Source organism: Talpa europaea (genome assembly GCF_964194135.1).
Source record: "Talpa europaea genome assembly, chromosome: 2".
NCBI lineage: Eukaryota > Metazoa > Chordata > Mammalia > Eulipotyphla > Talpidae > Talpa > Talpa europaea.
This window is the reverse complement of record NC_140068.1, coordinates 92,249,434-92,263,858: the sequence shown is the minus strand read 5'-3', so window position 1 is coordinate 92,263,858 and position 14,425 is coordinate 92,249,434. Positions and strand designations below refer to the sequence as shown.

The window sequence follows — 14,425 nt, the reverse complement described above, 5'->3', positions numbered from 1 at the left end:
TTGCCATCTATATTATTCAATTTTTCCATCCATGAATATGGAGTATCTCTCCCTTTATTAAGGTCTTCTTTTGTGTATTGAAAGAAAGTTTTCTAATTTTCTTCAAGAATATCTTGCAAATCATTTGTTATTCTCTAGGTTCCTTATCGTTATTATTTGTCATAGAAAGTTGTATCTTTTTAGAAATTGCTTTTACCAAAACTTTTTAGATTGTTTGATAGCTTATAAATATATGCTGCTGATATTTATGTTTGCATGCCACAACCCTACTGAATTTTTCATTTTGTTAGTTGCGAAGGTTTTTATTTTTTCTTTATATATACATTTTTTACATTATTACTCATTTTTGTGCAATGTTTGATTTCTCTTCTCAGATGTAATCCCCATAAAATTACCATCACCAAGTTATCCATGAACATGAAGGTTTTTCTTTAGATATTCTTGAATTTTTAAAATGTGGCCAGCCATATAATCAGCTGTTAGGCAGTTTGTTTCTTTTCCAATTCTTTTATCTTTTAAATCTTATCTTACTCTGGGCCCACCACTACCAGGTTGAATAGAAATGAGTGGTGATAGTGGCAACCTTATTTTAAAATGAAATTTCCTGACCAAAAAAAAAAAAGAAATTTCCTAACATTTCATATTTATTCATGGTATTTGCTGAGATTTTTGCTAGATCTTATTGATCACATTTAGGAGTCACCTTCTTAGTTTTCTAAGTGTTTTGAACATCATTCAGTCTTGAATATCATTTACACTTTTTGCTTCCTTTGAAGAGGCAAGTAGGGAAATTTTAATAACAAAGTAAGTAACATTTTTATATTCTGTGAATCCTTTTGATTGTAGGTACTTATTGAGAGTGAGCAGATGAGAAAAGAAGCTGATGACTCAGGGCCACTCACTGAATTGGAACACTGGAAACGCATGTCAGCTAAATTCAATTATATCATTGAGCAAATTAAAGGCCCAAGTTGTAAGGCTGTCATAAATGTGCTTAATGTTGCACACTCCAAATTGTTAAAGGTAAAAGGACTTTTATTTTAAAGTTTGGTATACTTCAGAACAGCCAACTAGAAAATTACCCTTACAAACTGCTTCTTTGCATCATACACCAGAACCATGTACTTAGAAGTTAAACTTTAAGACTTCTCTTATACTAAAATTATTTCCAGAAGATGAAAAGGAAGTATAGAAATGAAGATTTATTTCTCAATATTTTGCACACCAATTTTGACTATGGGTGATTGCCATAAAAGTGGTCATTTTTAATTTTTAAATTGTTTTTGAAATTGTTAATAAATGCAGGCTCACTGAGGCAAAGAACTACACAATAAGGGCAAGGCAGAATTGCCCTTATTTTATTTAATTTATTTTATTAAATTCCTCCAAGTTCAGTATTCCTCTCCCACAATAGAACCATTGCATTTGCAGGGATGGGGGGGTGGGGTGGTAAGAGGTTTTGAAGGACATGGAGGAACAGTACAACACAGTGCTCTTGCTACTTGCTATCCCATGAGTAATATAATCTTTGCCTCTGACCCAGGATTCTCATGTCTTCCCTTAGCATCCATGAAACAGGACAGGATAATTTATTAGCTTGTCAGTAAGGTAAAATTCCAAGACAATAGTGCAAAGTTTTCCTAGTCTGTGACTCATTTTTTTTTATATTTTAAAATTTGGAATCATTTTAGAATTACAGAAGTTAGTAAGACAGTACATTGTTTTTGTATACTCTTAACCTAGCTTCACCTAATGTTAACACCTTTTATGATTACAGCACAGAGTTCAAAACTAAGAAGTTAGTATTGGTGCAATATGATTAATTATATTACAGACTTAATTTATATTTCCTTGTTTTCCCACTAATGTGCTTTTTCTATTCTGGGATTCGATCTAGAGTCTTGCATTACATTTAATTGTCAGGTTTCCTTAGATTTCCTCCATTTAACAATCCTATTATAGATCTATAATGAATAATAATTCCTCATTCTATCCCGGTATTTCATGACCTCAATAATTCTGAGTAATAATTGTCACTTAAATGGTAGATCATCTCTCAGTTTGGGTTTGTATGATGATTTTTTCTGAGTAGATTGAGGTTATGCATTTTTTGCAAGAATGCTGCAGAATTCTGGCAATTTAACCTTGATCATTTGCATAAGGTGGAGTCTTCCAACTTACTTTAAATTTCTATTTTATCTTTCGTAGTCAATGACCATTTAGGGATAGCTGCATTAAAACTCCATAACTAGCTCTCATAGGTGGAGCTTGCCCATAGAATTTGCTGCTGTTCTAGTTCTCTCATTCTTTCCACATTTATTGATTTGAAATTTTGTTTAAGAATAAAATTGTCCCTCTCTCCTTTTAGTTATCTACTTGGCATTGATTTCTATAACTATAGCCTCATGGATATTTATTTTAAGCTTTGGAATATAATCTAATACCTCCATCATTAATTTTGTTGCTCAAATTTTTCCAGCTTTGATCACTAGGAAATCTTTCAGGTTGGCTCCTGTGTCCTTTTGACATGCTCCTGTCCTTTCTGGAGCACTTTTTAATTTACTGGTACAAGATACTCAAGGCTCATCTTATATATGTATTTTTAAAGATTTATTTATTTAGGCATACAAGAGCTGGGGTACAGGACAGAGATGTGGGGGGTGAGAGGATTCACCAGAGACAGAGCAGGGAACAGAACAGGCAGACTGACTGAAATACACTGCTGAGGGGGGCAGTGGGCGTGTCAGGAGAGGTCTGCCTCACCATGTGGGTTGCTCCCTGGCCAGCCAGGGATCGAACTCGTGTTGTAGAGGCTGCGGATTGCTTCATAGTGAGGTGCTTAACCTCTTGCACCACTAGGGAGGCCCTTATATTTTTCCTAACCTTGTCTAATCAACCACTTTTACAAAAGACCTGGTTTATTTTATTGGATGTTACTTAGAAACTGAATCTGGTGCTAGCTGTGCTTATTTATGGCTTGTATTTGAATATTTATAAGATGAAATCACTTACAATCAAAGTTTTGTATTTAGATGAATGTTATCAGTCTTCATTGCTTTTTGTCTTTCATGTAAAAGGCCTTCTTACAAAGGGTAAATAAAGATTAATCTACATTCAAGATAGAATTTTCCTTTTTGACATTCCCTTACTTTTAGGGTTTTGGTTTTCACATGCTTTAGTTAAATTGGACTTTATTTTTGTGAATCACGAAAGTTTAAAATCACAATAATAAAGGTAATAGCAATTATTGCTATTATAGCAGCCAACATTTATTGTGGGCTTACTCTCTACCAAACACTGTTAAATATCTTACCTATTGCACTCATTTATTCCTCACATCAGCCCTATCAAGTATGTAAAATTATTATCTTCCCACTTTGAATATAGAGCACTGGTAGGTTACAATTCTTACTCAAGGTTGCAGAGCTAGCGAGAGAAGAAACAGGATGTAAGATCATACACTTAACCCTTGAACTTTACTTCCTCTTACATCTTTTCCCCAAGGGATGGCTAGTTTTCTCATCATTATTGTATTTTCTTCTAAACATCTTATATTTTATTGTAACTCCAGCAGAAGGCAGGTCTGGGTAAGCCTAAGACAGGGTACCAATTACAAATAGAATGAGTATCAGTTTTATTAAATCATATAAGGTGTTTATAATAACTTTAATTTTATTTAAGTTAATTTAAATACTAGAAGAAAAGTTATATAAACCACAGTTACATATGTACTATCTTAGTATATATGTAATTATGGAAGGCTGATTGAATTTCTTAATTAAATAATAGCACACTGGTATATTTGGATATTTCAGAGAATTCATATACATTTTCTCCTTAGAATTGGCGTGATTTGGATGCAAGAATCACTGATACAGCAAATGAGTCAAAAGATAATGTCAGATATTTGTATACTCTAGAAAAAGTGTGTCAGCCTCTCTATAACTATGACCTAGTAAGTATGCTTTATAAGGTGTAGTTTAAAAAATTAATGCATTTAAAAATAATTAAATATGTAACTATTGGGGAATACTTAAATTGAAGAAAAATTTAAAAGATTTTTTCCTATTATATATCTATAATGAATTAGAAACTATCTTTGATTTTTTTTTTAAAGATTTATTTATTTATACAAGCACTGGGTACAGTCAGAAGCGCTGTACCCAGTGAGGTGAGAGAATTCACCAGAGCCAGAGCGGGGAACAGAACAGGCAGCCCTACGGAAATACACTGCTGAAGGGAGCAGTGGGCGCGGCAGGAGAGGTCTGCGCGCCATGAGGGACCCTCACCCGATGGCCAGGGATCGCACCGGCGCCGTAGAGCCTGCGGGCAGCTTCGCAACTCAGCGCTCAACCACTGCGCCACCGGAGAGGCCCTTTGATATTTTTACCTACATTTAAATATAGAGCATTATTCCACAATGGTGGTTATTATTCTCTTCTTTGTGACTTTCCATGTATTTAAAGTTTTTCATTTTATGAAGTAAAATTGGAAGAAAGATACAATGTTTTTTATTGTTATCAAGAACTCTAAATTTTAAGGTATACTATGTTCAACTTCTGTTTTAAGTGAATACAATTCTCAAGTCTTTTAGTTCTGGTATTCTTTTCCTCCCCGTGATTTAAGAAACTTCGTTCAGTTGCTCTATATACAGATTATTATTTTGTTGTTAAGCTTTTCACATTTTCTGATGTAGGAATGTTTTCAACATGTTTTGAAACTAGACAAGTACTAATAGTATTGAGTAATAAAATTGCTTTATTATACACCATTGTTTCTCTAGTTTCAAAAGTTCTTCTCTCATTTTAAAAATTCTCCTTAAAAGCAGCCTGCAATTGCTGTTTAGTTTGTAACTGCCATTGGAGCAGCAAAAGTGCAGAGAACAGATGCTTCCATTTCTCATTGATAAATTTTGTGAATTTTATGTTTAGTGTTTCATTTTATCATCCTGGTAATTGTACTTTAAAATTTTTCTACTATTATATATTTCACATGTAATATATCTGAACATTGTGTATAGATAGGTAAGAATGCACTCAGGATTTATTATTATAAATAATGATGTTTAAAATTCAGATGAAGGACATTTTCCTAATGATGCTGTTCCTGAGCCTTCTTCATTGGAATTAGAAGTACTTCATAGATTTGCCTTCTTTTTTTTATTTAAATATTTTATTTTATATAATTCTTACATCTTTTTTCATCTTTGCACAATGTATGCATTTTCATTTTGGTTATATTCCCCATACAATTGCACCCCCCCCCCTTATTTTGACTCTAGTCCTTCCTTTCCCTGCCCCTCCCCCCCACTCCCATAGTGTGTCTCTGGTTTATAGTTGCTTATTGATTTTGATTTTTACTTTATTATCATTAGTCTTTTTCCTGGTCTCTTATTTAGATTTTCTAGATTCCTGCTATGAGTGAGACCATCCGGTATTTTTCTTTTCTTTCTGACTTATTTCGCTGAGCATGATCCCTTCCAGCGCCATCCATGTTGCTGCAAACTGCATGTGTCTATCTTTTATGATTGTTGAGTAATATTCCATTGTGTATATGTACCACATCTTCTTGATCCAGTCATCTATTTTTGGGCATTTGGGTTGTTTCCATATCTTAGCTATTGTAAATAGTGCTGCTATAAACATAGGTATGCAGGTGCCCTTTGGAATTACTGTTTCTGTGTCATTTGGGTAAATACATCAAAGACATCTTTACAGACACATCACCCAAAGCAGTGATAGTGAAGGCAAAGATAAACAGCTGGGAATACATCAAATTAAAGAGCTTCTGCACAGCAAAAGACACAATAACCAAAACAAAGAGAAATCCCACCAACTGGGAGGACATTTTTGCACACTACACTAATGATAAAGGACTGATCACAAAAATCTACAAAGAACTGATGAAACTCAACAAAAACAAAGAAAATAATCCCATCAAAAAATGGGCAGAAGAGCTAAAAAGAAACTTCTCTGAAGAAGAAATGCAAATGGCCAACAGGCATATGAAAAAATGTTCAACATCACTTGTAATCAGGGAAATGCAAATCAAAACTACAATGAAATACCATCTTACACCAGTGAGAATGGCACATATTAAAAAAAGTAGCAACAACAAATGTTGGTGAGGTTGTGGAGAAAAAGGAATTCTCCTGCACTGCTAGTGGGAGTGCAAACTGGTCCAACCACTATGGAGAGCTGTGTGGAGATTTCTTGACCTACTGAAGATAGCGCTTCCATATGATCGAGATTTGCCTTCTTGAGGTAGAATTCCTCCTAGGCATATTTTTATTAGAATCTTTTTGAACAGCAGATAACACATGTATTATTACTTTCAAGGCTAACTAGAAAGTAATAATGTCAATTTCTATGAGTCACATAAAATTGATTTAATTATATCATAGTTATAATTCAAACCTAGAATATGTTTTGCACTGATAAGTAGTTGTTCTTTTTGCTTTTAATTATGCCATCATTATTTAAAAACTTTTATATATTTTAAGTTGTCCTACTTATTAAAAAGCAAGCTCTTAGCAGGCCAGAATGCCATGACCTTATCTGTTCTTCCATATTAATTTGCATTATAGTTAAAATCAGAGTCTTAAAATCTCAGGCATATAATTATGGTTATGTTGCAACTGTGGCACTTTGAACAGAGGTGGGGACCTCTCCATATTCTCATTGCCAAATAGCAGTTAAGAACACCACTTTCACTTTATAGATTCTAAAATATCCATTTCCACCCCCACACACACATTTTAGCATCTTTGTACTCAGAACACAAAAACACATTTTACAGCCGATTAGGTTTTATGAATCATCATGGATATGACTTGACCCAATGTTAAACAATCAATTCTCTCCTTAAAGGGTGGATTTTTGTTTGATTGATTTTGTTTCTTGTTCCACTGGTGTGAATGTGGGTTGCAGTGAGTGAACAGTGGCTGGTGCTAGGAATTTTCTGGGGGGTGAGTGCAGGTGTGGGGGTGTTGTTTTCCCTTTCTCCTGGAGGAGCTGTTTTATGTGGGACCCACATTCCCCATGTTGGGCAGTTTTGCTTTCTCAATACCAGTAAAGTAATGGTACAATCTTAAAACCAGTGATGTTTTAGAGCTGATGAAATCAAACTTACCTTAAGTGGTCATTGTCAGCACAAAGTAAAGTGATTTTGAAGTGCGCAGATCAGTGCCTGGTGCAGTGAGCACTCAAAACATGTTAGTGATTGTTTTCTATCTTGGTTGTTCTTGTTCTGCTTTGCTCTATTCTGTTCTACTTGTTTCAGTTGTTTGTGTGTGTCTCTTCCACTCTGGAGAAACCTCTGGAGTCGGTGTCTTATTTTTAGATTTCTTTCCAAATCCTTTCCAAAAACTTAGTGGCACTTATGCTTACTGAAAGGTGATTTGAATTCAGCAAAAAATGAATTCTCATTTCATCTGTTGTTTGTAACTAGCTTTTCCACCATAAGTCAGTCATTTTATTCCTCAAAGTATTAATTGTTTCATCTTTGAAAAGAGGCAGCTAAACTATTAAACTTTAAAACCATTCACCTCGAAATTTTTTAAAATAAATTTTTAATGTTAGAAGCACAAAAAATTTGCAACGATAGTATAGAATTCTCTTCAGCCACTTTCTCCTGCTAACATCTTGTATAACTTTGGTATTTTTGTCAAAATTAATTTTTTTTCCTGTTCCAGGAGCATTTAGTAAAATTTACTTTAAGATTAAAATATAATACTGTTTTATGTATGTTCAGAGTTATAGGATATTGGTGATTAAAGCTATAACCATATGATGGAATTCACTTAATATATTTCCATTTTAGGTTTCCATGGCACATGGAATACAAAATTTAATTAATGCCATTAGGATGATTCACAGTGTGTCCAGGTATTATAATACGTCAGAGAGAATGACCTCATTGTTTATCAAAGTAAGTTTCCTAGGGATGAGATTGCAACACAAAAACCTGTGAAAAAGTTCACAATGCTTGACTTTTGGGTAAGGGTAGGGAAATGGGAAGTTGGGGTTCTCTCAGAGTTCTGTGTTTTAGTACTCTGAGTGGACAAGAAAAGAAAGGTGTTGACTATAGTCATTTATACTTGACTGAAGGGGTACCTCTCTCTTTTTAAGCCCCAGGCTTTTTGTTACAGATGTAACTGCTGTTTTTCTAATTTATTCATTCCGAATAGTTCTGTTCAAGAGATAAGAATTGTGTCCACTACTAATATTACTTCTTTAGCTACTCCCACCAAAGTTGTTGTTTGTGTAAAATCTTCCTGTGTAATGTCATACGCAAATGATCTTAAATAATATGAAAAATTATCCAAGAAATACGAGAATAGAATTTCTTTGTAAATAATTCAAGCAGAACATAAGTACATATTTAATAGAAATATTTTGAATATTATGTTAAAAACATAACAATCTATAACTTAAAAAAAAATAACAAGGATAGGTTTAATCATCATTTATGTCCTAAGCAAGGCAAGAATCTTAGAATTCTTCCCTGTCACTTATCTCCCTCCAGTTGCCAAATATGTCCCACACAGAGATTTCTAGTTCCATTGTTAACATTTTTTAAAGATTATTTATTTATGCATACAAGAACTGGGGTACAGGCCAGAGGTGCGGGGAGGGGGGGTAGGTTGAGAGGATTCACCATAGACAGAGTAGGGAACAGAACAGGCAGACTGACTGAAATATACTGCTGAGGGGAGCAGCAGGTGAGGCAAGAGAGGTCTGCTGCGCTGTGTGGGTTGCTCCCTGCCCGACCTGGTGATGGAACTCGTGCTGCAGTGGCTGCGAACAACTTCACAGGCTGTGTCCTAAACCCTGCCTACCAGTGAGGCCCCATTGTTAACATTTTTTTAAACAATATGAATCAATAAGTATTTAGGCAAAAATCTAAGCATTGCTAATTTCTTTGATCTCCATGGTTTTTGTGATTTCTACACCTTGCTCCATCTTGGATTCATTATTTCTTTCACAGAAAAAAAAAATTCTCAACTGGTTTTTTCAGAGAGGGGGGTCTGTGTGTAGTGAACTCCTCAATTTGTGCATGTCCGAAAATAGCTTTGTTTTGTCCGTCAACCAATAGTCTTAACTGGGATTAAAGTTTTAACTTAATTTTCTTCTGGAACTTTCAAGATATTTTTTTCTACTATCCAGTTTTGTTGGTGAGAAATTTGATGCTAATCTGATGCTTTATCCCTTTTGGGAAACTTGTTTTATTCTCCCAGGAAGCTTTTAGAATTTATTTCCTTTGTCCTTGACCTTCTAAAATTTCAGTGATGTGGTTCTTTTTGTTTTCATTTTGTTTTACATTTATCTTGTTCTATGTATGTCAGGTTGTTTTAGTCTAAAGACTTTGTCCTTGTCAGTGCTGGGAAATTTTCCTCTCTTGCTTTTGGTTACTTCTTATGCACCTGTTCATTAAATTATGTCCCTGGAATCTAATTTCCTTTCCCCTTCACTATTTTTTTTTTTTGGTTCATCTTTGCCCTTTGACCTTTCAACTCACTCATTTGCTCTTCATTTGTGTCCCAAATGATGGTAGTTTATCAATAGAGTTTTTTTGTTTTTTTGTTTTTGAAAGTAAAAAAATCAGCTTCCAAGTTATTTTATTTTCATGATGTAAACTTCTTTCATCTCTCTCTCATGCATTAGTTTGGATAGAATACATTTTAGAAGATTTTACATAGGTCTTTTCTATACTTCCTCTCTTACCATTTTTGTTTTCCTCAAGTGCTTGGTGATTCCTGACCACCTGCCTGTTTTTAGTTATATTTGAGTCCCCTAATTTGCCTCTCTGTTTTGTTTATTGTAGCCTGTCTGTTGTGGGGAAGGGATTTGCCTTACTGTTGGGAGGAGTGTATGGAGAGTTTTTTCTGGGATGCAGCAGCTACCTGAGCATGGCCACACTCCTTCTAATCTGTGACCCACACTGATGAGCCCATCTATTTAGCAAATGTCACGATTTGCCTGCAGTACAAGCTGCTTGTACTCAGTGTGCCGAGTCATGGCCAAGGTCAGCATCTCTTATCTTGAAAATTTCCCTTGACTTTTCTACCTACACACTAAACCTCTTGATAAATGGTTTCTGGTTTTCTCTAGTCTTGTTTGTTTCTGTAGCTTTCATTCTGTCTGGTTTCTATATTTTAGGAATTCCCCCAAATTTCTATGTGTCAGCCTGCCATCTTATTCTGATCTCTCGACCATTTAAATGGCTAACTTCATTTTCCCTGTTTTGGGGAATGTCAGATGTGAATAACTTTGTATTCATTCTCCATGTTGAAGGATGGTGAAGAATTATACTTGGACTAGATCAAGATGTAGGTAGGGGAGGAATGGATAAGTAGAACATATAAAATTGACTTTGAAATTTATGGTCCTGGTGACATTGACTTAAATGCAGTAGCTAAATGTGATCTTGGGTTTCCTTGTTTTGACAGGACTGTATATTTCATTGTTTATTTTTAACATTTTTTGTTTAATTCATGCCATATATTTACTAATTATCCTACTTTAATACTTGTGATTTAAATAAAATTTAGTTTTATCTTTATAATTATTTTGGATTTATATTTATTTTAGGTAACAAATCAAATGGTGACAGCATGTAAAGCATATATTACTGATGGGGGAACAGTCCATGTGTGGGATCAGGAGACACCAGTTGTACTAAAGAAAATTCAGGTTTGTATAGCTATTTTTATTTTCATAAAGCAAACCTTTCACAAGACAGCCCAACTTTTTTACTTTGTTCATACACAAGGCATATAAATTTGCAAAAACATTGTACACAATAGTGTGAGAATATAGAAAGAAGTTACCTACTTCCCTCTAGGGAAGTCCTACTTTTAGAGTATAATTTAGTCCTCATCTTGTCTATGGCTGCCTTATCAGACACTGCCTGTGTGCTGTTTCATGTACTCTGAACCCATGCTCTCTCTCCAGCTCTCATTAATTTCATTTTCTCACCTTTTTTCATTGACTAAGTTTGCCATGAATTTTTAAATAGACATGGTGATAGTTGGCATGTGATTCTGATTTTCTTTTGGAAGAGAATATTGCTAGCATTTCCCCATTTAGTCTGGTGCTTTCACAGGTTTTAACTGATTAGATTAAAGAAGTTCTATTCCCAATTTTAGTATGAGGAGGTAATTTTTAAAATATGACTGTGTTTTGAAATAAACTTCTCTGAACATATTTATTAAGATGCTACTAAGATTTTTTTCAGTCTGTTAATGTAATGGATAGCATTTTTAGCTTTCCTAAAATGAAACTATTCTAATAACCCTAGAATAAACTCAACTTAGTCATAGTACAGTTTTCTTTCTTTTTTTTTTTTTAAGATTTATTTATTTATGCATACAAGAACTGGGTTGCAGGTCAGAGGCAAGGGAAGGTGAGAAAATCCACCAGAAACAGAGCAGGGAGCAGAACAGACAGAAAGACCAAAATACACTGTTGAGGGGAGCAGCGGGCGAGACAGGAGAAGGCTGCTGTGCCATGTGGGTATCTCCCTGGCTAGCTGAGAATCAAACCCGTGCTGGAGAGGCTGCAGACAGCTTCACAGCGTGGCACTCAGTCAACAGTTTTCTTTTGTAAAGACTCAAATTCATTTTGCCATGTTTAGGATATTTTGTAACAAATTTTATGAGGGGGATAGCCTTAATTTTCCTTTCTCATAATGTCTTTGTCAGTATTTTTGACAGTAACATCTCAGAATGAATGTTGGGTGGGTGATGGTGGGGGAGGTGACTGGAAAGGAAATATCCCCCTTTTTCTATTCCTTGGAGAAGTTTGTAGAAAGATAAAGAGAGCTTGTTTTGGAATATCTGAAAGAAATGACCATCCCAGGAAGGCTCCATTTGGAAGTGGTTATTGACTGTCTTCAGTGGTTATTGACTACCCTCAACCTGGACATGAACCTCTGCACTCAGATTGCTGGCTCTGAGCACTGACATCGCCATGCTCTGTTCTCTAGAAATAGAAGACAAGAAAGAGCTGTCATAGGAATCAGAAGATGAATTACAGTTAGGATAGTTTCCCAAGCTGATGAATACTTGATTCTAAAGACAGGAAGATTCAGGATCTTGGATTTGGCCATGTAAGATACAGAATCACACAGACAGACCACAGCAGCTCATAAAGCAATGGCTTATAAAACATCACCAAAAGGTGCAGGTGAAACAATAAAAGGAGGAGATAGTGACTACTACACTGGACTAACTAAAGCTTATGAAATGTCTGGTTGATGAAAAAAGGAGAATTTAACAATGTAGATTTTATTTTATTTTTTTATTTTTTTTAAAGATTTATTTATTTTATACAATAACTGGGATACAGGCCAGATGCGCAGGAGGGTGAGAGGATTCACCAGAGACGGAGTGGGGAACAGAACAGGCAGACTGACAAAATACCCTGCTGAGGGGAGCAGTGGGCGAGACAGGAGAGGTCTGCCGTGCCATGTGGGAACCTCTCTGGCTGGCCAGGAACAAACTGGCGCTGCAGAGGCTGCGGACAGCTTCACAGTGCTGTGCTCAACCGCCTGCGCCACCAGGGGAGGCCCTGTAGATTTTAATTTTGATGACCCAGATCCTTCTAAAAGTGAAACAAAGGGTAATTTCTTCAAAGTGTTTTTTTAAAAAGATTTATTTATTTATGCATATAAGAGCTGGGGTACAGGCCAGATATGTCGCAGGGGCGGGGTGTGTGGCAGCGAGAAGATTCACCAGAGACAGAATGGGGAACAGAACAGGCAGACTGACAAAATACACTGCTGAGGGAAGTAGCAGGCGAGTCAGGAGAGGTCTGCTGCGCCATGTGGGGATCGAAATTATGCTGCAGAGGCTGCAGGGTTGCTTCATAGTGCGGTGCTTAGCCCTTGTGCCACCAGGGAGGCCTCAGTGTTTTTCCTCCAGTGATTAAGAGGAATTTCAGGTCATCCAAAAAAGAAAGTTCCTAAACTTGATTATATAAATTCATCCTTTGAAGAACTAGAGATGTTTTATCTTTCTGATATAGTTTTTATTCTTGGAGATAATTTTCTTATTTAAATAAAGACAATCCCCAAACAAATCCAGATTGTCACAATGAGAAGAGACATTGAAAAGCAGAGCAACACGGGAACAAAGAAAAAAGAAGAAATGAACTGAATAAGAACACTAGACGATAATACATATACAGATAAAGCCTTATATAGATAAAAAGCCAAGAAGAAAGCAGAGAAAAAATAAAAGCAGAAGGGAAATGGATGGTTCGAGAAGTTAAAGAAAACCAGAGACAAGCTGAAAATTTGAAGCTGCTTGGATAGCTAAGAAGAAAGAAAAGAAAATTAGATAACAAGCATTATTATTGTCAAAGAAGGAAAAGGATATCCAGGAAAAAAGGCTGTTAAAAAGGAAAGACAATATTAAATTACTCTGTTGCATATTCAATCTTAATGTAATGTTATATGTCAAAAGCAAAAGCTTCAAAATTCATGAAAGTTCTGGAATCACTTTACTGATAATGATGTACAGCAGGTTAATATGATGAAGTGGGAAAACTTTGTGGTAGCTCAAACTAGCAAGCTTACATTAATTAAATGAAACACATCACCTACAAAAGAAGTAAGAATGACTCCTTCGGTAAACATATAGAAGAAATCAATGAGCAAATTACAAAAGAGAAAAAGAAAGTTGATGCTTCTTTGTGATAAACATCTAGGAAAGCAGAGAAATCAACGGGTGAAAGTGGAAAATGCCAGGAAAAATTGATCAGAAGAGAATTGATCTGTAATTGCTAATTAAAGCTATGAACCTCTTCCTTGCTGGAACAAATTCAGGATGGGAAGTTATTGCCAATTATAAGAACACACATTCTTCTTCTGAAGTGATAAGAACTGCCAAAGATGTTATTGGCAAAGAAAAGTCTCCAAAAACTTGGCTTTCATCGAAGATAAGGTATCATGTGGAGGGGAATAGAAGCAGTGTTCTAGAAGGACAAAATGGGCTACTTGAAATGAGACAAGGAACTTGTTGAGGTGGAAGAGGTCAAGGAAGACATTCAAGAACAAGTGCTGAATGCAAGTAGAACCACAAAAAAAATTAATGACAATCTTTGTTGTGCTTTTTATAAAAACCTGAAAATAGTATGTGAGAAAGTCTGATAAAGCTTATCTGTTAAGTCACTTGCACTTGACTTGTTCTTTGTGGGAAGATTTAAAAATCTTGCTTCCTTTTCTTCTAAGTAAAAATTTTAAGTTGTCTAAAACATACATGAGATTTTTTTTTAATGTAGATATCTGATTTATTTATTTATTTACTTTTTACATATGCCTTTATTTTTTTAAAAATAAATTTTATTTTTATATTCCCCATACAATTGCAACCCCCTTATTTTGACCCCAATCCCTCCCCTCCCCGCACCCCACCCCCCAC

At 35.3% G+C, this 14,425-nt stretch overlaps 1 protein-coding gene across 1 annotated transcript in view; it reads left to right on the top strand.

The window, feature by feature from the left end:
* Positions 1 to 14,425, top strand: part of DNAH8 (dynein axonemal heavy chain 8) — a gene marked incomplete at its 3' end in the record, with an annotated part of 299,195 nt that overhangs the window by 12,678 nt on the left and 272,092 nt on the right. The window contains exons 4-7 of the mRNA XM_084228672.1: positions 847 to 1,023; positions 3,842 to 3,955; positions 7,822 to 7,929; positions 10,593 to 10,694. Coding sequence (XP_084084798.1) covers positions 847 to 1,023; positions 3,842 to 3,955; positions 7,822 to 7,929; positions 10,593 to 10,694 — 501 coding nt within the window. The remainder of the gene's footprint in view (positions 1 to 846; positions 1,024 to 3,841; positions 3,956 to 7,821; positions 7,930 to 10,592; positions 10,695 to 14,425) is intronic.